Source organism: Diabrotica virgifera, chromosome 3, assembly GCF_917563875.1.
Source record: "Diabrotica virgifera virgifera chromosome 3, PGI_DIABVI_V3a".
Lineage (NCBI taxonomy): Eukaryota > Metazoa > Arthropoda > Insecta > Coleoptera > Chrysomelidae > Diabrotica > Diabrotica virgifera.
The window spans coordinates 69,195,514-69,223,385 of NC_065445.1; the positions used below are offsets into that span (position 1 = coordinate 69,195,514).

At 31.1% G+C, this 27,872-nt stretch overlaps 1 protein-coding gene across 1 annotated transcript in view; it reads left to right on the forward strand.

Moving 5' to 3' along the window:
- Window positions 1–1,090: 1,090 nt before the first annotated feature.
- Window positions 1,091–27,872, forward strand: part of LOC126881123 (1,4-alpha-glucan-branching enzyme) — a 71,882-nt gene continuing 45,100 nt past the window's right edge. Inside the window, exons 1-5 of the mRNA XM_050645179.1 lie at window positions 1,091–1,438; window positions 17,820–17,989; window positions 19,516–19,631; window positions 21,806–21,934; window positions 26,394–26,603. Of these exons, the coding sequence (XP_050501136.1) occupies window positions 1,326–1,438; window positions 17,820–17,989; window positions 19,516–19,631; window positions 21,806–21,934; window positions 26,394–26,603 (738 nt within the window). The 5' untranslated portion in view covers window positions 1,091–1,325. The remainder of the gene's footprint in view (window positions 1,439–17,819; window positions 17,990–19,515; window positions 19,632–21,805; window positions 21,935–26,393; window positions 26,604–27,872) is intronic.

Genomic DNA, 27,872 nt, shown 5'->3' on the forward strand with positions numbered 1-27,872 from the left:
TTTAAACTCTATTAATAAGTTCTGTGGCCTCAACGAAGGCCAACAGTTTTTTTATTGGTAGTTTTAGAATTTCTTCTGGTTCAAACCTCATTTAACCATTGAATTCCTGCCTCACATCACCTAATAGCACACTGCAATGGCATAGTATGTGTATGGCAGTTTCTTCTTCTATTTCGCACTTTCTGCAGCATGGTTCATTCATCTTACCTAGTTTGTATCCTAAATCACAATTCTGGCGGTCCAATCGTGCATCTCACTCTCACTCACCATTGACGGCCGGTTAGTAGAGATGGCGGTTTTTGACAAAACCGGTTATAACCAGCCAAAAAAACCGGTTTTTGGAAAACCTAATAACCGGTTTTTACTTTAAAAAGAAAAAACCGGTTATAACCGGGACAAAAAACAACCGGTAAAATCGGTTATTGCGAAGTAAAAAAACCGGTTTTAGGTTTAAACCGGTAGGTTTTCCCATCCCTACCGGTTAGTACGCGTTTAGCGCTCATTGTTAATAATTAAATATAACAGCTTAGTAATAAAATAATGACAAATATTTCTCCAGGATCTTGTAGGGATGGCTTTAAACTTTGATTTGGTTACTTTCTGACTTTCATAATATGTAATAATCTTTTAACCGAGTTAAAACCTTAAAAATGGCCATATTCGCGTTTTTCAAATTTTGAATCGTGCCAATGACCATTAGTTGTCGAGGCATTTAAGCTAAATAAAAAAAATTGAATCAGGTATAATTCGACAACAATGAATTTTAGACAAAAATCATAAAATACCTTTTTGGCTCGTAATGACCCAAAGAATCTAAAAAAAATGTCCGAAGTAAAAAATTAATATTTTGAATTTGCTTTAAAAAAAATGTTTAAACAATTTTCCGACCGCGGTACCTCCTGACATCGTGTGAATTTGTTAAGGACCTCTTTTTGCGTAAAGTTAAAAAAAACGAATAATTTACCTAACGGCTGCGAGCATACAGCTTGGACTATGAAGATTTGCCACACGTGTATGATTACCTTTACTCCATTGTTGCCAACATGAAAAAGACCAAATATTTTCCCACAGTTTTCCAATGTTGCCAAGTGTTTGACTAAATGTGTACATATAACCTCACAAATAGTTTTTGCCGTTCAAGTTATCAAAACACGATAAAAAAACTAAAAACAACGACTTTTTGACACTTTCGTTATCAAACCATATCAAACTCAAGGTTCTAATCAATTTAACCTTCTTCAACCTTTCATTTCAGCATTAGTAGTAGTAGTGCATGTATTTCGGCATAGAAAAGCGCGTGTTGTTTCCTTTTGATTTAAATAAAAATGGGTGGAAAATATACAAAATTAGATCCTATGGAAGTTGAAGTTCCCGAAATAGATGCGTTACTGAACAGAGATGGTTATTTGAGGCCCTACGAAAGAGAAATTAGAAGAAGGTAAGTTAAAGAAACCGTGACATTGTAAAGGTCATTTACTAAAGTTCAATGCATAATTTTAAATTTAGAATTTTATTTTTAAATAATTCATTCCTAATTTCCGTGTTTAAATTAAGTAATTCCATTATATACGATAATTTATGTAATCAATTACGAAATAATCAAAAGTAATTATAAAAATAGCCTTGCTTCATTCTAAATATTATAATTTTATGCTTAAAGTTTGCTGTTATTTATGTTCAAAGCTTGGCATGTAAGCAAAATACGTTTTAGGCAAGCCACATGTTGTTCTTACAATTTCTACAAAACAACCTGATGCATAGTTTGAGATTTTGGCTTACACTTCATGCTTATGTTGGACATCCCACAAAATAGTGTAACATTAATGTTTATTTATCATCTTATTTTTTCATGTTTTTTGTTCGTATGTTAATTCTTTAACATGTTGTTGCATGTCGATGTATGAGCTAAAAGATTAATACTCTCTACTGAAACTTGTTTTAATCTTAGAAGGGCATTATATCAAAAGTGGCATGCATGCAAGCCATCCGCGTATTGGTGGATGCACTAGGTGGCTCACATGTATGCCATCTGCATAGAAAAACAGTAAAAGACAAAAAGATTTTACACAAAGATGTTATTTTTTTTATCTTTCTACAATATTTCATTTCAATATTCTTTTTATTTATGTTACTTGCATAGTTCTCTTTCTTTCTTTCTCCTCTTCTTTTTACCCTATCAGATTTGGCCTAGCTCTTTTAATTTCCATTCCCCCATCTCTTCCATTCTTTTCTATTTCCTGCCATAATTTTCAATTCCTCAAGTAGTGATTTTTATTTAACTTTTCCTGCCTCTACTACTTTCAGTATCCATTTTTTCTTGGTCTGCCTCTTTTTATTTTTACATTTTCTTTTAGTCCTGTCGCCAAGGTGGTACAACAGCCTCCTTAATTCAGATGGACTTACCCAAGTTTTTTTTATGTATTTTGAACACATAGAACATGAATTTTTTGGGTAACAGTTGATCTGGATGTCGATAAGATTGTTATAAACAAAGAACTTGAGGAATTACATAACAGCGATTTTTCGCAAAACAAAACATTTTTTTGTATCTTTTGGGTGATTCTCAGCGAAAAATGGTCTTACAAGTTTTTTCGTAGGATGCATAGTTTTCGAGATAAACGCGGTTGAACTTTCAAAAAATTGAAAAAGTGCAATTTTTGAACCTGAATAACTTTTGATTAAAAAATAAAATAGCAATAGGGAACTTGCACATTTTTTTTATTAGATAATAATGTTCAGTTTTGTTTAAAAATGAGATTTCCAAAATTTCACTCTTCAAAAACTTGTAATAACTTAGAAATACATATTTAAAGTCTTCTGCGGTATAAAATAGTTCAAACGGCCCGTGACGTCACATAGTTTTGCATTAGTTTTGATTATGGTTATATTTCGCTGTGTCTAGGTACACGCTAACGTGTACGCAAATAAAAAAGTTAGGTAGACGTGAATTAAACTTCTTCAAGCCAGTGACGTCATTAGTTAGCTTGCGCAGTGACTATACATTTTAGTACATGCTGTTTTGATATGTTTAGTGTTTGTTTGATAGAAAAATATTTGTTAAGGGAAGGGAAGCAGAACTATTCAGATGTTTCAAACTTAATAGGGATGTTCACAAAAAATTAAAAAGTCATTTCAAACATGTAAAATGATTAAGAAACACCCTAGGAATAATTGTCCAAAATTTCAACAAAATTGAAAAAGCCTTTCTATAAAAAATCTTTATTAGAAATCTACCATTATTTTAAATTTCAAGAACGCTTCTCTATTGGCCTGACGTCACTAGTTGCATACCCCAAGCGCGCGCCATTCTAATAGTGTTACTGTTTACCTGTTTGACGTTTCAGGTCATTTTATTTTGTTCTTTTCTTGTTTTATCAGGGTTAAAGTGGAGTTTTATAGTGAATTTGTTTAGTTAAAGTGGCTAGACTGTTTGTAAGGACATATTTTGGGTTTTACAAAAATAAACAAATAAAATGGGAAGAAGGTTTTCAGAAAGCTGATTCGTATAAACTACCGACTGTAGTGTAGATGTAACAATGGTGTATGATTTATTGGCATCTTGTAAAAAAATAAAGCTACCACAGCTTTACTGAGTGTATATTCCATATAATTTTCCATGTCTTCTTTAAGCTAAAAAAATAAATGCTTAATACTCCACAAAAAAAAAATAGAGAAAGTTGTATGCATGCATTGTATGCATGCATATTGTATACATACATTGGCTGGTTATTACTTTACCTTGGTTAGGTGTACTTATTAAAAATATTTTTATTCTTCTTCATGCCTTGTCCGTTGTGGACGTTGGCTATCATCATGGCAATTTTAATTTCGTTTGAGGCGTTTCTTAATAACTCGATCGATTTTTGTCCAAATCATTGGCGTAAGTTTTTAAGTCATGAGTGTCTTTTCTTCCGGGTCCGCGTTTGCTCTCTATTTTATCTTGCGTTATCAGTTGGAGTATACGATATTTATCATGCCTCATGATATGACCGAAATATTTAAGATTTCGTTTCTTAATTGTAAAAGAGATTTCTTTTTGTTTTCCCATTCGACGCAATACCTGTACGTTGGTGTGGGTCGCCCAGGATATTTTGAGGATACGTGGGTACACCCACATCTCGAATGCCTCTAGCTTTTTCATTAATGTTTCCATTATTGTCCAGGCCTCTGCGCCATATAGCAAGACCGGAAATAATAACATTTTAGCAGCCGCATTTTTAGTGGGAGAGATATTATGTCGCAATGGGTAAAAATATTTCTCATGCATGTTGTTAAATGTTGCTATGTCCTTTTCAACTCTAGATCTTATTTCGGTTGTTTCGTATTTCGAGTTGACAACTGTTCCAAGGTAAAAAATATTTTTGAACTTGGGTATTATACATTTTCATTTCAACCAATCTTTTCACTAAATTATTAATGATTTTAATATAATATAAAGTCATACCTACATCCACATGTAGTTATTTCAAGGTTTACTTTTACTGTATGTATTATTAGAATCCCGTTTTTAGGAATATCCCAGTTTAAGGAATACACATTTGAGGTCCCGAAACTTTTTTATTTACTCTTTAAGGGGGTAGGTGCAAAATCTTGGTCCAATGTTATTTAAATTCATTCATTTTTTTCTAATCCTGAGAAAACTAATAATAAGTATTTTTGAAAAATTTAAATGCAGAAAGAACAATTATATTATTACCAAGGACCGAAAGTCTCTGGAAAGATTCTATAATGTTTATTTTATTAAGTTAGTTCTTTAAGTTAATTATTTTAAGTTCTAGCTGCAACAAACCATTTCTTTTTCTGTTTTAAATTGGCTGGAACGGTAATAAAAATCTTGTCAGAACTGTTTTTTGATGTATTTACACACCCAGGAACAAAACACCACTTATTTGGCTTTATTTTATTTTTATTTTTTTTTTATTTATTATTAGACGGGAAACCCCCATTACAAAAAAAAAATAGTACATTTTTGATTAAAGGCTATATCAAAACTAATCTAAATAGCATCCTATTAAAAAAAGCTTAAAAGATACATATAGGTACAAATATATCACATACAGAATGAACAAAAAGTTATTTAAATAATAAATCCATTAGGTACATAAGTTATCACTAATAAACTGGCACATATGTAATAGCAATATAACATTAACATATTTCCAAAAGAGTTCTCTTAAATGACTGAAAAGAGTTATTAAACACATCCAATCTATCTTCTCTATTCATAAACTCTAGGGATCGATTCATGAATGAGTGTCTACCATAATTTGTTGCATGAAAGCCAATAAAAAATAAGTTATTTTGTCGAAGCATTCTCTGTGGAACAGCAAATTTGATTTGTGAAAGAATTTCTGAACATGATATATTTCCATTCAATAGTTTGAAAACAAAGCAAATATCAAACATGGTTCTTCTCTTCTCTAATGTATCCAGTTTAAGATACCTTAAAATATGAGAATAGTTGTGGTCAGGAATCATATTCAGATTGAACATATAATTATAATATCGTAGGAATTTATGTTGCACACTCTCCAGTAACGACTTATAGACATTATACTGAGGAGACCAGATAATTGACCCATATTCAAGCTGTGATCTGACCAACCCAACATATACTGTCTTCACTGCCTCCAAAGATAACCCTTTACAATTTCTTAGTGTAAAACCTAACATCCTGTTCGCTTTTACTGCTAGTTTATCTATATGATCACTAAAATTCAGTTTGGAGTCAAATAGTATACCCAAGTCTTTAGCTACCTCATTTATTTTAAGATTTTGCCCATTTATAGAATAGAATGATGGTATTCTATTTTTTTTCCTATGAAATGAAATCTGAAAGCATTTATCAATATTAAGGTCTAAGAGATTATGTTCACACCACTGAGAAAGACTATCCAAATCTTTTTGTAGTAAACTAATGTCAAGATCATTACGTATAGTTAAAAATAATTTGAGATCATCAGCAAACATGAGAAAGTCACAATACTTCAAGACCTTTTTGAGGTCATTAACAAACAGGTTAAATAACAAAGGAGAGCAGTGTCCCCCCTGAGGAACCCCTGAACATACCTCAATCACTCTAGATATAAAGTTACCGATTTTAACTACTAGCCTTCTATCGCACAAAAAACTACGCAACCATTCCACCAATCTATCAGAGAAACCTATATTTCTCAGCTTCTCAACCAATAACAAGTGATTGACCTTATCAAATGCCTTGGAGAAGTCAGTATACACAGCATCAACTTGATACCCCCTCTCCAAGGCATCCAACAACCTACCATGGTATAGAAGCAAGTTGGTCATTGTGGAATGACCTCCTCTAAAACCATGCTGTTCATCAATAATGATGTGTTTGCAATGCCAGTTCAAATAATTATACATGAGACTATCAAATAATTTTGGGATAGATGATTGTATGGATACACTACGATAGTTTTTTACATCATTTCTGGAGCCTGTTTTAAATATAGGCGAGATATAACTTTCTTTCCAGATATGGGGAAAAATTCCAGTAGATAGAGACAAATTAAACAGTTTACACAATGGCTGAGATAATGAATATTTGCACTGTTTTAAAACAAGATTTGGAATGCCATCAGCCCCAATCATTAGCTTATTAGGAAGAGTCCCTAACTTTTCGAAAACCTCAGATACACATATCACAGGACAATCTATGTTAATTTGGCTATAAAATTTTTCAGGAGACATTGCCTTTGCATTTGAGAAGACTGTAGAAAAGTGATTAGCAAATAAGTCAACAATTTGTTGACCATTGGTAGCAACTGAATTATTTAGAACCATGTTTTTCGGAATATTACTTGATGTTCTCCTACCACTAATGAATTTCCAAAAATTCTTTGGATTACTAATCAAATCCCTATTTACAGATGTCAGATAATTTTTGTGACACTCTTGACTCAATCGTTTACATTGTGCTCTCAACATACTAAATTCATGATAGTCCCTTTCACTATAAGACAGCTTATATTTTTTATGTTTACTCTTTTTTAGTGATATCATTTCTCTTAATTCCCTAGAGAAGAAAGAGGGATAGCTGGATGTTCTAAATTTTTTCTGTGGAATAAAACATTGAATACCAAAAGTTAAGATATTATAAAAATCTGACACAACAGTGTCAATATCATTATGTATAAATATATTGTCCCAGTTTACTGAAAATAAGTAATCATTTAGACCCTCATAATTGCCATTCTTAAAATCAAAATAAAATTCCTCTATTTTAAGTGAATCCAACATTTCATTTTTCCCTATTTTAAAATTACAGGTGTAAGAGGTATGGTGAATAGAGTCACAAAAAAGTGGATCTAAAGACTTACAACATTCCATTGAATTATCATTGGTAAAAAGAAGATCCAGAAATACATTTCTGCTATTTGGTGTATTAATCATTTGGAACATATTATAAAAACCATATGTTTGTGCTAGATAAAGAGCTGGAGAACCTGAAGAACAGTTTACTTTAACACCATTATTAGAATTTGACCACTGTACACTAGGCAGATTAAAATCACCCACTATGTAAAACTTGGTATCAGGATATGTAGCACAGATTTCTTCAACAGCCAGACAGTGGTCACTGTATTGATCCTCAGTTGATCCAGGTGGTATATATACACCGCCCACCACAAAACTTGTTCCAAAATATTTACATAATATAAACAACTGTTCGATGTGGCTTTCAGTTTTCTTAATAATTGAAGCTTGGATGTAACTTTTAACCAATACCAATATGCCGCCACCTCTGGTTTTTGATGTAACTTGCATGTTCCTGTCAGCACGAAAAACATTATAGCTACTAGCTCCACCAAACTCCTCAGATAAGATGTCCTCGCTTAACCAGCTTTCTGTAATAATTTTCAATAATTAAATACGTAAAAAACTGCGCACATTCAAATACACTGAGTAAATAAGTATACAAAACTAGTCGTCGATCAAAGACGTTACGACTGCTGACGTCACAGACCGTAGCCTCGGTGCAGGGTACCGTTTTTCTAGCCTCCAAGAAAATCAACATTATGAACTCATTTATCTTAAAAAATATACATTTTTAAACAGTTTTATGATTGTTACGTTTTTATATACCTTGTAATCTATTGAATTTAACTATATTTAAAAATTAGTGAACATCCCTATTGTAATAAATCAATGTATATATATATATATATATATATATATATATATATATATATATATATATATATAAAAGTATATATTATTATTTAGGTTAGCAAAATAATTATATGCATTTAGTTGACATGACATTTAGGTACAAAATATTGTTAAAATAATTTTTATATGTAAGTGAATTATTATAATCAACTATTCTAAATGAAAAATAAGCCACAATTTAACTAAAAAAATTATTTTATTAACGTTTCGATGTCCAAATCGGATGTCATTGTCAAAATACAAAAATTAGGCAGATTAAATAAATTATTAGAAAAAAATTTTTTCTAAGCAACAACATTTTTGTTTAATTTAATAATATTTTGTATTTTGACAACGACATCCGGTTTAGACGTCGAAATGTTAATAAGATCAATTTTTTAGTTAAATTGTGGCTTAGTTCTCATTTAGAATAGTTGATTACAAAAATTCCACAAGGATAATAGCTTCAGAACAAGTTAATTATTATTGTGAAAGCTTTAGGTCTTCCTTTTATTTTAATCTTGGACGGTAATACTATTTCATTTATAACTAAAAATATATATATTAATTTATAGTCTCTTATCTTTTTCGTACTGTTTTAAATAAACTCGTTAAAAGAACTAAATAATTGTCCACACTCCATAGTTAATTTAAAAACAAACAATAAACAAATAAAAAATAAGAAATCACTGACACTCTAACTTTTTTATTTGCGTACACGTTAACGTATACCTAGACACAACCTTATATTTAGGTATAGTCTTCTTCTCCTTCTTTAGTTTATTGGCCTCCACCTACTTGGGTATTTGACCAGCTCATCTTCGTGGAATAAGTCAAAAATATTTATATTCTAATGACATTTATCGTATGTCATTGTAATAATATATACCAGTTTGTTAAAATTGCGAGTTTTATACTGTTTTTGAAGAAAAGGAACGAAGGTTTACTATTGAAAATAAAACCATATTGTAAAAGTAAAAATTTTCTATGAATAGTTCAAACGATCAAAAACACTTCTAACGTCACATAAATGTATTTTCTACTGACGTTTATAACGTCTAATTTAAAATTCTGTTTACTTTATTGGAAAAATGTAAATGTACAACCCAGTGACGTCACGACGCGTTTTGGACCAACTGTTTTAATTTGAATTTTTAATCGTCTTTAGAGGCCAAACGAAAGACAAACAACACTTTTTTATCTTTGATACATGGTTTAAATTATGTTGTGTTGCAAAATTTAAAAATTTATGCAAGTTCCCTATTCTACTTACTGCATTTGAAAGTGCAAGTCAAATTCTATCGGTTTTGATTATTTGCATTGCTAAAAATTAAGTTTTTATTTGTTAAACAAAGTCATAAACACATTTTGTTTCCCGTGCCCAATGCATGCATTTTAATGTACGTAATCTACATGAAATTGTCTGTATGCGCACCTACTCGTTTGATTTCAAATCAGAAATGCATTGAAAACATCATTCAATCACTATGTGTTTATAGCTTTGTTTAACAATAAAAAAATTAATTTATAGCAATGAAAGTAATCAAAACCGATAGAATTTGACTTGAACTTTCAAATGCGGTAAGCAGAATTGCTATTTTATTTTTCAATCAAAAGTTATTCGGGTTCAAAAATTGCAATTTTTCGATTTTTTGTAAGTTCAACCACGTTTATGTCAAAAACTATGCATCCTACGAAAAAAATGTTTTGTTTTGAAAACTGTGGAACTGTGAAAATCACTGTTATGTGATTCCTCAAGTTCTTTGTTTATAACAATCTTATCTACATCCGGATCGACTGTTACCCAAAAAATGCATGTTCTACGGGTCAAAATACATAAAAAAACTTGGTTAAGTCCATCTGAATTAAGGAGGCCGTTGTATCCCCACTGGCGACAGGACTATTTGCTTTGTGGACTTTTTTGTAATTCTGTTGGGTTGCAACCTTGTCAGATGCCCTCATCAGTTCATTTGTCTATTTGCTATTTTATTCATTACAGTAAAACCTCGATATAACGGACCTCTATTTAACGGACCTCGGATATAACGGACAAGAAAATCCAGTCAGATGTGAAAAAAATTAAATACGTCTCTGTATTTTACAAAGAGTTTCAATAAATTTTTTATAATGGACATAATGCGGACACATATCTAATTATAAGAAACAGCAATCTTCAAAAGTGCAAAATAAACTTAAGAAACATTTTTTTGTTTTATTTTAAACCTATTTTTATATAACGGACTTTTGCTTTTAATGGACAACTTGTCTGCCCAATTAGTCTGTTATATCGAGGTTTTACTGTATTGGTTCTTGGTTGGCCATTCTCCTAATAGTCTCATTGCTTAATCTATCTTATTTTATCTTTACAACTACCCTTCTTAGGTGTCTCATCTCAATTGCATTTATCCTGCTCTTGTGTTTTTCCGAAATTGTCTAGTTTTCACTTGCATAGAGCACAGTCAGTATCTAATTTTATCTTTGTGTTTAATTTCAGAAAAGCCTGTACACGTACCTAAATCATTTATGATAGCAAAAGTTATATAATATAAGCAAAGTATATAGATATATCCAACTATTTCTAGTTCGAAATCTCTTTAAATGTCTTATTATTTAAATATAAATTGAATAATATTATAAATGTTTATCTTCAGTTCTCAAATATTGATATTATAAATGTTATCTTAACTATTTTTACATTCCAGTTTCTGTATTAGTACCAACTTGTAGCACAACAAACAGACACCAGTTTTTATTAACTACATGCACTAGTATTATGGTTTTCTTTTTAATTTTATCACAAGATACTTTAGTCACTATTTTTCCGGAATATGTATAATGTTTTTACTAATTTTATGAAATATATTCACCTCAACTGTGAGATTTCATACCAGCAGCATACTCTTCTGCATCTGCATAGTTCTCATATTCTGCTTTATTGCATTTCACTACTCTTTACTGTACATTCCTTTAATTCCTTGATGTTCAATTATTAACTTACCCTTCCCCACACGTTTCTTTGTATGTTTAACGTTTTATTTGTTCTATAATTCTTCATAAAGTTTTTGATTTTTAAACGCTTTTATTTAGTTCCATTGTTTGCGTCAAATCTTTAGACGTTAATTTGACTGCCTTTTCTTCAATGGAAATGAATGACATTTTGCAGACATATGGATTCGCGGGAACAATACACGAATAGTCGATCAAAAATTGTTTTTTATGTTTATGAATTGTTTAAAAAAAAAGCGATTTTAATGGAAAATGCTTAAATTCTCTTGTTTTTTACAATGTAGAAACTTGAAACTTTTACAGATTGTAGCTAATTATATGAACTATACATAATTTCACTTTTTACGTTATTTGTTTACGTTATGCTGCATATATAAACAATAAAGTTTCAAATTTATCCAGCTTCTGTCCGATTTCTATCCATTAGAAAAAAGTTATGGCACCGCAGCGCAGAGGGACGAATGCTGCCCTTAGTATTGTCGTGGGCTTCGACTGTCCATAAAACGCAAGGTTCGACTGATGACTACGCTGCGCTGTCGTGAACTTGGACCCGAAAGTGTTTGCGTAAGGACAGGCTTAAAAGCCTGCATTGAGCCTGCAAAGCTTACATTTCATTGAGCCGAGTGCGATCATTAAGGTACGTTATCCATACAAGGGTGAACCCCGCTCAGTGTAGCTGCTCAAATGGATACAGCATGCACTCCCTTACATATAAACCGCAAACCGGTTGAAACGAAGAGTGTAGGCGCCAAGCGGCGATCACCGACGTATCCACTAAGTGGAGCTACTACACCGAGCGAGGTTTACCCTTGTATGGATACGTACCTTTAGACGGCTTGCGCATCGAAGAACTGCATTGCGAGAAATTAACAGCGTCTACACCGTGCAATAGTAAAGTATTACAAGAGATGGAAATACTGCGAAAACTGTAATAGTCGTAAATAATGATTTTGATTTAAGAAATGTATGAAGAAATTACAGAAAATGTACACCTGGTTCCAAAAAAAACTGATACGACTCTTGAAGCGTATTTTGTAGAAAATTGAGCAGTGTATTTTGAAGGATAAATACTAAATATTTACATACTGTCAATGTCACTGCCAAATCTTAAAATTTGTCAGATAGCTTATTCTGTTCCACGGTTATTAGACTTTATTATAAATCTTTATTATTAGGAATACTTTCTCCGCAGCTGAGGGTATCTTATCAACTGTATTGTTTTTAAACAATAGATGATAAAATAAAAATATTGACAGTTCAAAAATGTGAACATTATTGCATTGTGTGTGGCCTAAGTTTGGGCTGAAAACTGAAATGTATTACATTTTTACAAAATTTTGGAATATGTTTAATTATGTAGACCAATTTTAACAGTTGTTTTCAATACTCTACAAATAGTTTCTAATGTCTTTTGATGTCAAATAATTAGGGAACCTGGAATTCAACAGTTTAGAATTTTACATTGAGTTAATGCAAAATTGTGACGCATGTCAAAATTCTCAATGTATTTTAATTGTAGGTATTCATTTTTTCGAATCCTGAGAAAACTAATAAATATTTATGAAAAATTTAAGCTCCGAATGAAAGACTATATTATTACCGAGGGCTGAAAGTCCCTGAAAACTTCTATAATATTTATTTTAATAAGTTACAGGGCTGAAAATAAAAGAGAAGTGTGATATTTAATTTCAAATATTTCATTCAATAGAAACTGATTGTTTATTCTAAGGGGCTTTCCGCCCTCGGTAATAATGTAATCTTTCATCCTGCGTTTAAATTTTTCTAAAATACTTATTAGTTTTTTCATGATTCGAAAAAAATCATATTACGATTCAAATGACAGTACTCTCGTAACGTAATCCACGTTTGTTGTGTATTTGTTGTATAATTTGTTGTATAATCCACGTTTACAATAATTATGTGATCTATTTGATGTAAAAACTATCATTTATAATATACTCTTTATAAAATACAGGAATTCAAAATAATATAAACATTTAGACCTTAATAATTAGTACAATTTATGAATTAACATAATATGTAATCAGTTGCTTATTGTTTGTTTATTTTATTATTTGTCTGTCATAATAAATATAATGTCAGATCAATCAAATACACTGCTCAACATGATCAAATCTTACTAAGAGTCGTATCAGTTTTTTTAGGAACCGGCTGTACAATGTATGTATCAAAAGTTAAAATAAATGCAAAAAAAGTATCTGTCATATACCTATATCCTTTTTTTAAACATGACTATATATTTTAATGTTTGAAAAGTGTAAGACTAAAAAGTAAAAAATAAAATAATACGAAAAAAAAATTTTTAAGAAACGCTTTTATTTAGTTATGAGTGACTAAAAGTTGAAATATAAAAAAATCTACTAAAAAGCAAAAAATAAAAAAAATCAAACTCCACGGATTATTCGAAAAAAACGTTCCTTAAAAAATTAAAAAATCTAACACATTCGTTAAAGAAAAGCGTGGCGCGTCTTCATCGAATAAACGGTTTTCGCCCCACGCTTTTCTTTAACGAATGTGTTAGATTTTTTCAATTTTTTAAGGAACGTTTTTTTCGAATAATCCGTGGAGTTTGATTTTTTTATTTTTTGCTTTTTAGTTGATTTTTTTATATTTTAACTTTTAGTCACTCATAAATAAATAAAAGCGTTTCTTAAAAATTTTTTTTTTCGTATTTTATTTTTTCATTAAGATTCTTTTTAAGTTATCAATCAACTGTTTAGGATATCCCTTACATATCTCTTTGTAGTATTTTCATATTTACTAAAATAAAAAATATCTAGACCTTCACCTGATGCTATTTTGAAATAATTAAATAAAAATGTGAAATTAATGAAATAATTAAATTCAATCATATTTTTGAACATTTTTTACTGTATTTAGGTACATATAAATAATATTATGTTCACCACCCTGTGTCTTGTTAAAATGTAAAGATCAAACTGAATAAGTGTTTATTACAAAAGAAAAATACATAAAAAATGAGGAAAAAAAAGCACAATGAAAAGAAATAATTCTAAATAAAAACAAAAATCGTTGAAAATTAGATATAGGTATATAAAATAGTTCTTTGTAAAATTGGAGCAGGATTGTGATTGGATACATACCTGAACAAATCAGTAGAAAGCAGGAAGCACTCCTTTAGAGCTTCCGCATAAATAATACAAATAATCCCAAAAAGATAAGATGGCGAATGGACATTGACTCCGAAGCCAATAATGCTCAAACACACACACACAAGTGTTTATTACAATTTTATAGTTAACTATTATGTTTATATGGGATTTTATGATAATTTTATAATCATACAATCTTTTCAATCAAACATCTATCATAAGAACTGTTCAATTCTAACTTAGTTGTATCTTAATAACTGAAGAAGCCACATTGTGGTGAAACATCCATGGCAACATTTTTTTTCATTGTTTACTTTAAGGCCCATATTTTGTGCCACTTATTAAAGATTCAGTCAGCATCTCCTATAGTCATTTCTAATGCTAAAATAAAGACAAGACACGCTGATGCGTCTCCTTAATATAGCCTCATATATGGTTCAAAGGTTTGTGGCAGACGCTCTGCAAATCACTTTACTCATAATTGTTTTTCTTCTTCTTTTCCATAATCCTTAGTGCCCTTCGGGGCGTCGGATGGTAGTTGTCTTTAAAATTCTTAATAATTTATGGTGAATGTTAAGTGCATTCATGTATGCACTTAAATGGATGTACAGGGTGTTGGAGAATATTGTTTTCACCCATTTTACAGCATTAAAAAAATTGTGAAAACTTTGAACTATCCATTTCTGTCTGGTCATCTGTCCATGAACACAATCCACCATTATTAGAACAGATAGAATGTCGAATGGGAGTTTATAACCCAAAGATGACCTCGGACTTCAAGTTTGGAAGTTGCAACTGGAAGTACTGTTTTAAAGTTGCTGAAATAGTACAAATATTATTCGACACACATTAGCAAGATGAGAACAAATATATACTTTTGGTTTTTATATCATTTCCGGTTAATAAGTTATGACCAGAAGTTTGGCAAAATTGACTCAAAATTAGTTAAATCAAATATCAAATTGATGCAAAGTTACATAAAGAGTTCAAATATCGACTTCCGGTTTTACTTCCGATCACATTGGGTGAAAACCTAGGGCATACGAATTCCAAAGATGTGAGTTCTTTAGCTCAGTACAGGGATCGGATATTCCATGTTCTTAATCCCAATTCCAATTTTCGTTTACAGAGTCACCATCAGAAATTCCATCCAGCTAATAGTTCCTGAGGTTCTGTAACAGATGCCTTTTTCAGGAGGAGGACCTCTACCCCAACCCCAAACTTCGGGGACCAGGGACTCTTATGTTAAGGTTGCCAATACCTTTATTTGGTAAAGGTGATTTCCCACCTATCAGCTGGTTCTAGGACTGGTTATTGCATTCCCCTATCCACCATCTGGGGATGTCTGATGGGAGACAAACAACTATTGGCTTTTTAGTCACAGCAAAATTGTTATAAAAAAACATAAAACAACAAAGTTGCTATAAATTGGTAAGATTTCAGAAAATGATCTTACTGTGCCTTATCCTTATAGGACAGTCAATGAGGGTATGTGGCTCCGAATTCCATCCTACTAGTAAGTAGGGAATAGCCCAAGAAACAAAGTCTACACTATGCCGATTTGTGCTTTTGTCTTGGGGACGGTTCCCACCACTTCTCGGGGGTGGAAAAATTTTTCCTTAAATAACTACGAAAGTTGCTAGAGAACCTAATACTAAGCAAAAACTGTTCTATAATTTTTTTTCGAAAACTCAATACTTTTTGAGTTATTCCTGGTTGAAAATTGGCCATTTTCATTGAAACAACACCTTTTCAAACGGTTTTTTGCGAATACCTTAAAAACTGTGCATCTAACTAAAAAAAAACCATATAAAACATTTTTGTAGCTTATAAAATAACAAAGATATTATTTTCTTTATGAATCTTCTAGTTATAACACAAAAGAGATATTATGGTAAGTGAAAAAAACTTGTTTTCTTGGTGCATGCTCAAATCAGTGTATTTAACTTGAAATAACAGAGAAACGGTCGATTTTAGGTGTATAATGCTACTAATAACTTCTGTTGTATTTGAAAAGACCTTTAAAATAAGCAATATTAAATGTCGATTACATTCAAACTATGCGAGATAAACTGTAAAAAATTTGATGACTAACGTATTTTAAGAAATAAATGAGAAGTATATTTAACCCCTCATCCACAAGAATTTAAATGCATCGTTTTCCTTCTACAATACATTTTACTATAGTGTTCTTTTTATGTTCAAAAAGTTGGGCGGGTTTAAAATAAATGTTTTTTGAAAAAAATAAGATCAAATTATTGAGCGCATTTTTAAATTTTCTTAAAAATCTTCCTATTTCTCCATGTAACTCGAAAATGATAAGAGATGCCAAAAAAAAGATGCCATACAAAAATGTAGGTTTCTTCTAGATAAACATTTTGCTTTTATTTTCTATAACAGTATCTCTTATCATTTTCAAGTTACATGGAGAAAAAGGAAGATTTTTAAGAAAATTTAAATAAGCGCTCTATAATTTGATCTTATTTTTTTTCAAAAACCATTCATTTTAAACCGGCTCAACTTTTTGAACATAAAAATAACACTGTAGTAAAATGTATTGTAGAAGGAAAACGATGCATTTAAATTCTTGTGGATGAGGGGTATACTTATACTTCTCAATTTTTTTTTCTTAAAATTCGTTAGTCATCAATTTTTTGCAGCATATCTCGCTTAGTTTGAATGTAATTTACATTTAATATTGCTTATTTGAAAGGACTTTTCAAGCACAATAAAAGGTATTGGTAGCATTATACACCTAAAATCGACCGTTTCTCTGTTATTTCAAGTTGAATATACTGATTTGAGCATGCACCAAAAAAACAAACTCTTTTTACCTACCATATCTCTTTTTGTGTTATAACTAGAAGATTGAAGAAGGAACGAATCTTTTTGTTTTTTTATGAGCTACAAAAATGTTTTATACAATTTTTTTAGTTAGATGCATTGTTTTTAAGATATTCGCAAAAAACCGTTTGAAAAGGTGTTAAATTTCAATGAAAATGGCCAATTATCAACCACGAATAACTCAAAAAGTATTGAGTTTTCGAAAAAAAATTATAGAACAGTTTTTGCTTAGAATTATATTCCCTAGCAACTTCCGTAGTTGTTTAACCAAAAAATTTTCCACCCCCGAGAAGGGGTGGGAACCGCCCCCAAGACAAAAGCACACATCGGCATAGGGTAGACTTTGAATAAGGAGATATTTTCAGGCTATTCCTAAAATTTCATTAAAATCCATGCAGTAGGATAGAATTCGGAGGTAATAACCTGTTCTTGCTCTCATTGACTGCCCTAATATGGATGTTGGCCATTACAATTTCCCATTAATTCTTATTTGCAGCTGCCCTGAATAGTTCTATGGAGGTCATATTCGTCTATTGTCGTAGAAGTTTAAGCCAATAGTTGCGTCTTCTTCCTGGTCCCCTTTTGCTATTGATTTTGCCTTCAATTAAGTTGGAGCAGAAAATGATAACAATGTCAATATATTGATTAATATTTTACTTTTAGATATGCCTGCTTTAAAGATATAGAAGAGAACATTGAACAAAATGGAGGAGGTTTAGATAAATTTACACAGGGATATAAGTATTATGGAATTAATGTCCAACAGGATAATACAATTATATGTAGGGAATGGGCACCAGGAGCACAACAATTGTTTTTAACTGGGGATTTTAGTAAGTAGACTACTTAGTGTTACGTAGATAAGGACAACTTTTATTTTTACAATAACTGATGATTAAAATCATTAAATATTATTTAGATGGAAATTAGTAATTTTGTGTCATTTCATAGGATATTTTTGAGAAACACATTACATACTAGCATTAGGCCCAAAATGTCGCCTGTCAAAATGTTCAATGTCTTTTAAATGTATTAATTTTTTTCGAATCCTGAGAAAACTAATAAGTATTTTTGAAAAATTTTAACTCAGAATGGAAGGCTACATTATTACCGAGGGTAGAAAGTCTCTTAAAATAAACAAAAAGTTTCTTTTGAATGATTTATTTAAAATTAAAAATCACACTAAATTTTCTCTTCTTTTCCACCCCTGCAACTTATTCAAACAAACATTATAGAAGTTTTCAGGGACTTTCTACCCTCAGTAATACCGTAATCTTTCATTTTGCGTTTAAATTTTTGAAAAATGCTTATTAGTTTTCTTAGGATTCGAAAAAAATGTATAAATTAAAACGCATTGAACATTTTGACAGGCGACATTGTGCGCCTATGCCCTTTATAATATATTGATTTTATAAAAAACAATTGCAACATATTAAACTGTAAAATGGACGGAATGTTTGCCGCTCTTACTTAGAGTTCTCTGATTCGCTTATTGCAGTGAATCACTCCTCTTTCTTCTTGTGTGTTGTCAAAGTTTGTTGTATGACTTGGTTTTCGTTACAATTTTTTTACACTGATTTCAATGTGTGCATAGTTTTCTCCAGTTTCTCACTTTCAGGAATTTGATATCTCTCATGATCTGGTCCTCCCATCTCTCACTGGATCTTCCCCTTGATCTTTCAGTTTCTGGCTTCTATATGATAACCTTCTTAATCAGTAGGTCGTTTTTCCTTCTCTCTATGTGTCCCAGCCATCTCAGTCTCCGCGCTCTAATAAATCTAACTATATGTTCTCCCTTCATTATGTCTCTTAGTTCATGGTTCATTCTTCTTCTTCTCATTCCGTCTGAGGTTTTTCCTTACGAATATTCTTAATTTTTCTTTATCTTTTGACACCGAACATGTTAATATTAATTCAAAGTGTGTTATATTCAATTTATTGTATATCTTTTTTTTTCGGCGTAGTTCATAAAATATCAAAATTTATGCTCAGAAATGTTTTTTTAGAATAACTCTGTTAACTTTTATGACATCATGTTTATCCAAAAACGGTTTAAAAGGTAATTTTAAGGATTATAAAATCGTATTAAACTTAATCTTTTATATCCCTTTTAAAGATTAAAGGATTACAGATTAAAGGTTAAAGGACCCCGGTTACATGATTCTCGCAGTAAAAATTTAGACTTTTCTATCTCGGTTATTTTTCGCTTATTTCATCATCGTCGTCAGTCAATATAATCTAATAACATATCTAATAATAATTGCTGAGTTTGATATTATGTTGATATTAATAATATTCGATTTTCTAACAGTTTAATATTATCTTTATGTGTTGATTAATTTCTTTATTTTATTTATAGATGGTTGGAATAGAGATAGTCACCCATACAAAAAATTAGAATATGGAAAATGGGAGTTAATATTGCCACCCAATCAAGATGGTTCACCAGCAATACCACATTTATCAGAGCTGAAGGTAGTGTACAAATTAGAAAAAAAAACTAAATATAATACACTTCTCCAAGAAATTATTGCACCATCTTAAAAAGGGTCATTTTTGATGTCTCGAATTTCCTAAACCTGTTGTCCGATTTAAGTGATTTTTTAATATGTTATAGTCTTATTCTTTGGCAATATCGCTGTAATAATATTGTTGCTATACAGGTACATTGTCATTGTATACCGGGTGTTCTTATATATTCAAATAATTAGAAATAAGGCATTTATATTTATTTATAGGTGCTGGTATTATATGATATTTTGAAAAGAGTTGAAGCAAAATTAATCAATCAATTGAATTGGGTGTATGATATATATGTACGGTACTTTTTACGCTGTCGTCTTCTTCTTTCCTAGTACTAGGCTGGGTTGCGGTTTTCTGTCACTTTTGTTTGGTTTAAAACTATATAACAATGTGTTGTTTCACACTGAAAGTCTTCTACCTATCTGAAGAATGCCCGTATATGCATGGCAAGCCAAGCTATGTCTTAAGTGCGTTGAGCTTGGGGGGTAGTGCCTACAGGACTGTATTGGTACATAATTAAAGCATACACACATGATTAAACAAAATAAAAAATGAATAATGATAAAAACTTATGCTATTAATTACTAATTAAATATGAAAGAAAAAATATGTGCAGGGACGGAAGACGGAACGCCGGGTGTACCAATCAAACTGTGATTTTTTATCAAAGTTCGCGTCACCCTGTGGAATATTCTAGCATTTATAAAATACTGAAATTAAAACCCAACTATAGCCTTAGGTTTTCTTAACATTCTGTTTTTTGATTCATTCCCTTACGCTGGATAATAAAAAAGTTAAGTACTTTAACAACTAGCCTTGTTTTTCGTCAATACAGGGTGTTTTTAAATAAGTATGGCAAAATTTAAGGGGTAATTCTGCATGAAAAAAAATGACAGTTTGCTTTATAAACGTATGTCCGCAAATGCTTCGTTTCCGAGATAGCGGGTGTTGAATTTTTCTTACAAACTGACGATTTATTTATTGCTCTAAAACCGGTTAAGGTATGCAAATGAAATTTGGTGCGTTTAAGAAGTAGTTATTGTGCATTTTTGATATACAATTAGGAATTTAATATTCACCATTGGCGCGCATACGGGTAATATGCCCTTATGTGCGCCAATGATGAACATAAAATTCTTACTTGTATGTCAAAAAATGCACAATAGCTACCTCTTAACACACCAAATTTAATTTGCATATCGCAACCAGTTTTAGAGCAATAAATAAATGGTTGGTTTGTAAGAAAAATTTCAACATCCCCTATCTCGGAAACGAAGCATTTGCGGACATACATTTATAAAGCAAACTGCCATTATTTTTTCGTGCAGAATTACCCCTTAATTAAAGTTTGCCATACGTCTGTATTAATGAAAAACAAGGCTAGTTGTTAAAGTACCTAACTTTTTTATTATCCAACATAAGCGAATGAATAAAAAACAAACAAAATTTTAAGAAAAGATGAGGCTATATTAGTTGGGTTTTAATTTCAGTATTCTATAAATGTTAGAATATTCCACAGGGTGACGCGAACTTTGAGAAAAAAATCATAGTTTGATTGTTACACCCGGTATACAATAACAATTTACCTGTCTAGCAACAATATTATTTCAGCGATATAGGGCTTTTCATCGATTGTCATTTGTTTCGAGCTTCTGTCATATGTTGTATAATCTGTGTATAATATTAATATACACGAATTGTACGACATATGACAGAAGCTCAAAACAAATGACTGTGACCCCTATAGGGCCTTTCATCGATTATCATTTGTTTGGAGCTTCTGTCATGTGTCACATAATATTAATATATCTACGTCATACGTCTTGGGTTTGTACCATTGGTATATACCAATAACGTATGACGTAGATATATTAATATTATGTGACACATGACAGAAGCTTGAAACAAATGACTGTGAATTAAAAGCCCTATTGTTAAAGAATAAGGTTATAACATGTAAAAAAATCACTTAAATCGGACAAGTTTAGGAAATTCGAGACATTAAAAATGACCCATTTTAAGGTGGTGCGTTAATTTCTTGGAGAAGTGTAATTTAGCGAAAAATGATAAGGAGTGTTTAACCTCTATTTAAACAACGCAAAATTTTTAAAACAATTACCTTTTAGGTTGTAGTTCAGACATGGGAAGGCCACAAAGTGGATAGGCTGTCACCATACGCAACATATGCAGTAGAGCCTCCCAAGCATGAAGGAACTATTTATAAACAAAAGTTTTGGAATCCTCCTCAGACTCAAGTAAGTATATAAGGAAATAAAATTAATGAACATTTTTTGATTGTCGTTTATGGAAGGGGAGCCCAAGCGGTGATTTTGGCAGTTACTGTTACTGGAGCGCATCAGAAAATCACATGGGGAGAAAATTTGTACCCTGTAAATGTACCCCTACAACATGCGCGGATCTAGAAATTCATATGGGGACAGACCTACCGCAAATGTTATATTATCCAGATTTAGCCATACAACTCATCACACTTACTCTAAGGATAAAATTCACTCATCACAGATACCTATGGTATCAAAAGGATCGAGCTGTGATCTGTGTAATTTTGTGCTTTGTGCTATTCACAAAAAATTTGAAGTTTAGTTTTCTTATGTTGAGGACATACGTCTTTAATTTTCTCTCTCATAAGGTTTGACCTCTTGCTGGATTCCACAAATTTTGCTACTTCAGCTATTGTGTCAAGTTTTTGTGTAATACACTAAACAGAGATTTGGCAGATATTGAAATTGGCATATTCAAGCAATGTGAGGCACAGTGCATAATATACAGGGTGTAACGAAAATACAGGTCATAAATTAAATCACATATTTTGAGACCAAAAATAGTTCGAATGAACCCAATTTACCGTAGTACAAATATGCACATAAAAAAAGTTACAGCCCTTTGAAGTTACAAAATGAAAATCGATTTTTTCGAATATATCGAAAACTATTAGAAAATGGACATGTGGCATTCTTATGGCAGGAACATCTTGAAAAAGAATTATAGTGAAATTTGTGCACCCCATAACAATTTTATGGGGGTTTTGCTCCCTTAAACCCCCCCAAACTTTTGTGTACGTTCCAATTAAATTATTATTGTGGTACCGTTAGTTAAATTCAATATTTCTAAAACTTTTTTGCCTCTTTGTATTTTTTCGATAAGGCAGTTTTTTTCGAGTTGCGGCTTCTTTTTTAATATGTTTACATAAAAATTTTATGAGGGTTTTGTTCCTTAAAACCCCCCAAATGTTTGTGTATGTTCCAATTAAACTTTTACTGCGGTGCCATTAGTTAAACACAGTGTTTTTAGAACTTTTTTGCCTCTTTGTATGTTTTCGAGAAGGCACTTTTTATCGAGATATTACTTCTTTTTTAATATGGTTCAAAATATACCTAAAAATGTAAATCATAAATAAATTTTCATATTATTACCAAGTCTCCATAATCGTAGTTAGCCATATACAAAATGTGGTGGATTTGACAAATATTCAAAATATCTCGATAAAAACTGACTTTTCGAAAAAGTACTAAGAGGCAAAAAAGTTTTTAAAATACTGTGTTTAACTAATGGTACTACAATAATAATTAAATTGGAACGTACACAAAAGTTTGGGGGGGTTTAAAAGAACAAAACCCCCATAAAATTTTTATGGGGTGTCCAAATTTTACTATAATTTTTTCTTAAGATACTACTACCATAATAATGCCACATGTCTATTTTCAATAAAAGATCTCTAATAGTTTTCGATATATTGGAGAAAATCGATTTTCATTTTGTAACTTCAAAGGGCTATAACTTTTTTTATGTGCACATTTGTACTAAGGTAAGTTAGGTTCAATCGAACTATTTTTGGTCCCAGAATATGTCATTAAATTTATGACCTGTATTTTTGTTACACCCTGTACAATGCTAAAGGCTGTTTAAAAATTCGCGCTTGCAAACCATGTAACTTTCCTGACATATTAGCTCCGCCGTCGTAACTTTGCCCACGAAGATTTGAAATATCTAGCCCTAAGTATTTTTAAGTTCTCATATTATAACGCTTGACAATGTCTCTCCAGTTAAATCCTGCACCACTACTAATCTTAAACAATCTTCTTTTAAATGTTAGGGTATAGAAAGTCTAATGCTCACAATCTTATTGAAGGTTTTTATTTCAACAGTTTTCGAACCGGTTTCGGCGTTTACAGTTTATACGCCATCATCAGGCCCTTTAGAAACTGAACAAGCTAAAATGAATAAGCTGTTAAAATACAGTTCTAGGTTAAGTTATAGGTTTAAGTCTAACAATAGTTAACAAGTTATAGAAAGTTCCACAATGGTGTTCCAATAGACCAGTACTACTCTGATGTTAACTGTTTTAGTCAGTATATGATATATAAAGTATTAATAATGATATTATTGGTACTTACATATCAGTACAAGAAATATACAGTGTACAATGTGATGTTCGATTGTAACATTGGGCCCAAGTGTCTTCCTTGATTTCAAACTCGCATGAAAATCCTAATATGTGACTTTGTTGCCAAGGTATTCAGATTTTGCTCTCACAAATCAAAAGTGTATGTGAGAGAAGTCAAAAGTAGATTATTTTAGTGCAATGCAATAAAAAACACAAAAATATGACAAAAACAAAGTTGGTTATTAACTGCACAGACGAAAAGAGACTAACAAAACATATATCACGATGTAAATTAACTACATTTGTAGTGCCAATTGTGTGTGATTAAAGGGCAAATCCTTTTAATCAGATCCAAGAAAAATTATCAAAATTATTCAGTCAAATCATTTTATATAAAAATGAAATTATATAAAATGATTTAACTGAATAATTTTAATAATTTTTCTTGGATCTGATTAAAAGGATTTGCCCTTTAAGAGGATGGGTACGTATTTTCGGCTGCAATGCTATTCAAATGGGGATTCATTTTTTTCGAATCCTGAGAAAACTAGTAAGTATTTTTGAAAAATTTAAACGCAGAATGAAAGATTACGTTATTAGTGAGGGCCGAAAGTCCCTGAGAACTTCTATTATGTTTATTTTAATAAGTTACAGAAGTGAAAAACTAAGAGAAAATTTAGTGTGATTTTTAATTTCAAATATTTCATTAAAAATAAACTTTTTATTTATTCTAAGGGACTTTCGGCCCTCGGTAATAATTTAGTCTTCATTCTGCGTTTAAATTTTTTAAAAGTATTTATTAGTTTTTTCAGGATTCGAAAAAAATGGACACAATGTCCGTGGTAATATTTTCCAAATCTATCTTTGTCTTACAACGCACTCAGTCGAATAGAATATTGTCAGCCAGACATTGACAATCAGTGACAATTTTAAATATTTGACATGGCATCGGGAATATTTTGAGTTGTTGATTAAATAATATTGATATATATATATATATATAGTGTATTTGATAAATAATTGATTTAAGACGTGAACTTAATAAAAAGTTTTTTATTGTGTATTATTTGTGGAAGATCCAAGCAGAGAATACATCAGGATAATATATTCTGTGATCCAAGTATTTTGTTGTTAAAGATGTTCAAAATTGTAAGCGTTCCATAGTAACAATATATTATTAAAAAATCACTTTAACACTTTTCCTCTTTTCTCGATTGAGTATTTATTAGTTTTTGTTGTACATATAAATTATTACAATCACTGAATACATAGTTAGTGAAAAAATTATCACATTTATTAACTGAATTAATAATTTGCAATTATACAAATAACAGTTATCCAAGAACATTCAAAAGCCATCTCTTTAAGTTAATGATGACATTTTCAAGTAGAATGACATTCTAGTAATTTTTACATATCCATACAAGTGTGAATTTTACTACACGTAATTTGCCGTGTAAAGACAGAAAAAGTAGGGCTAGCCGTAAAATATTTGTGAATTATGTACCCATGGCCTTAATCACTCACAATTGGCACTACAGATGTATTTAATTTACATCGTGATATATGTTTTGTTAGTCTCTTTTCGTCTGTGCAGTTAATAACCAACTTTGTTTTTGTCATATATTTTTTGTGTTTTTTATTGCATTGCACTAAAATAAGCTACTTTTGACTTCTCTTACACACACTTTTGATTTGTGAGAGTAAAATCTGAACACCTAGGCAACAAAGTCACATATTAGGATTTTCATGCGAGTTTGAAATCAAGGAAGACACTTGGGCCCAATGTTACAATTGAACATTACATTGTACACTGTATATTTCTTGTACTGATATGTAAGTAACAATAATATCAATATTAATACTTATTAATACTAATAACAAGAAAGGTTCTTTTTCATAAATTAAACGTGAAATATAAAAATAATTTTTAATTTGAATTATCTTTGTAGCGTACCATTTTTTTCTTTAAAAAAATTCAGACCATTACCCGTAGGCGCGCCAGTGATGAATACAAAATTGGTATTTGTTTGTCAAAAAATGCACAATAACTACCTCTTAAAACCCACTAAATTTAATTTTCATAGCTCAACCGGTCTTAGAGCAATAAAAAAATTGGCAGTTTGAAATAAAAATTTTAACACCCCGTATCTCAGAAACGAAGCATTTGCGGGCATACGTTTATAGAGCAAACTGTCATTATTTTTTTATGTAGAATTACCCCTTTCATGTAGAAGGTGGTCATAGTTATATCAACTTTATTTTATACTACTAAGATCTTATGAACCAACATTTTTTTAACTTTTTAGAGATACATATTTAGACACAAGAAAGTGCCTCGTCCTAAAAGCCTTAGAATTTACGAATGCCACGTTGGAATAGCAACTCAAGAACCAAAGGTTGGAACTTATGATAACTTTACTGATAATGTTCTTCCTAGAATCGTTAAACAAGGGTACAACTGTATTCAGTTAATGGCTGTCATGGAACACGCTTACTATGCTAGTTTTGGATATCAGGTAATATTCAATTTTTGAACAAATAAAGATTTAATAGTATGCATACAAGTATATTCACAGCTTTGACGCTGTAGATTGCATTTTCCATTTTTAAGTCAAAACGGCAACAGGTGTATGTTTTCAAAAACTAATAGTGTGTAAAATATTATTAAAATCCGCTAAGTACTTTCCTCATGGCAAAATGCCATCATCAGAGCTTCGTCTTATAGGTATAAAAACCTCATAGAAGAGCAATTGTTGACAAACAACATATTAAATTTAAAATTGATGCAGGGCTAGGCCGCTGATCTTGGGTAAAAACCCTTAAAATTATTAAATATCATATCGATGTGCTACTAGACAATATGGCTACCACATTGTAACGAACAGCTGTAACAGTCGTTACAATGTGGTAGCCATATTGTCTAGTAGCACATCGATATATTTAATAATTTTAAGGGTTTCTACCCAAGATCTGAGGCTTAGCTCTGCAGCAATTTTAAATTTAATGTTTTTTGTCAACAATCTCTTCTATGAGGTTTTTATACCTATGTACCGAAAGTACTTAGCTGATTTTAATAAATATCACTCGCTTTACACACTATCAGTTTTTGAAAACATACATCTGTTGCAGTTTTGAGTTATGTATACAGGGTGTTTCATTAATAATTCTCCACTAATAGTAACTGAAGAAACCTTAGCACAAAATACGAAGATTTAACCTAAAACACTTAAATAAAATGTGGTTCCTTACTGAGTTACAGGGTGCTTTATCTTAAAATTTAAAAACTATTTTTGCTCAGCATTTAAAAACTATTCGACGTATCCTTTTCATACTTGGCAGGAAGTATAGGTACTGTACAAATTACTAAATTATGTTAAACAAACGTTTGTGGCTATTACCAGAGGCGTACGACGGGGGAAAGTGAATGGTTGACTCCTTCCAAATTCTACGCCACTGGCGAAATTGTTATTTTAGTTCAATTTTTGGATTCTCCAATACTTTGTATGAAAATAATATACTCTTCACACTGTTATTTTGATTAATGTATTGTGTCGCTTCATTTTTATTTTCAAATATCTCGAAAACTAATCATTTTATCGTTACGAATGAAGAGTATATTTACAAAAAAAGTATTGCAAAATCAAATAATTACACTAAAATAGCAATTTCGTCAGTGGCGTAGAATTTGGGAAGGATCAACCAGACACTATCCCCTGTAGTACGCCTCTGGTAATAGCTAGAAACGTTTATTTATCTTAATTTAGTAGGGTGTACAGTGTACAGCG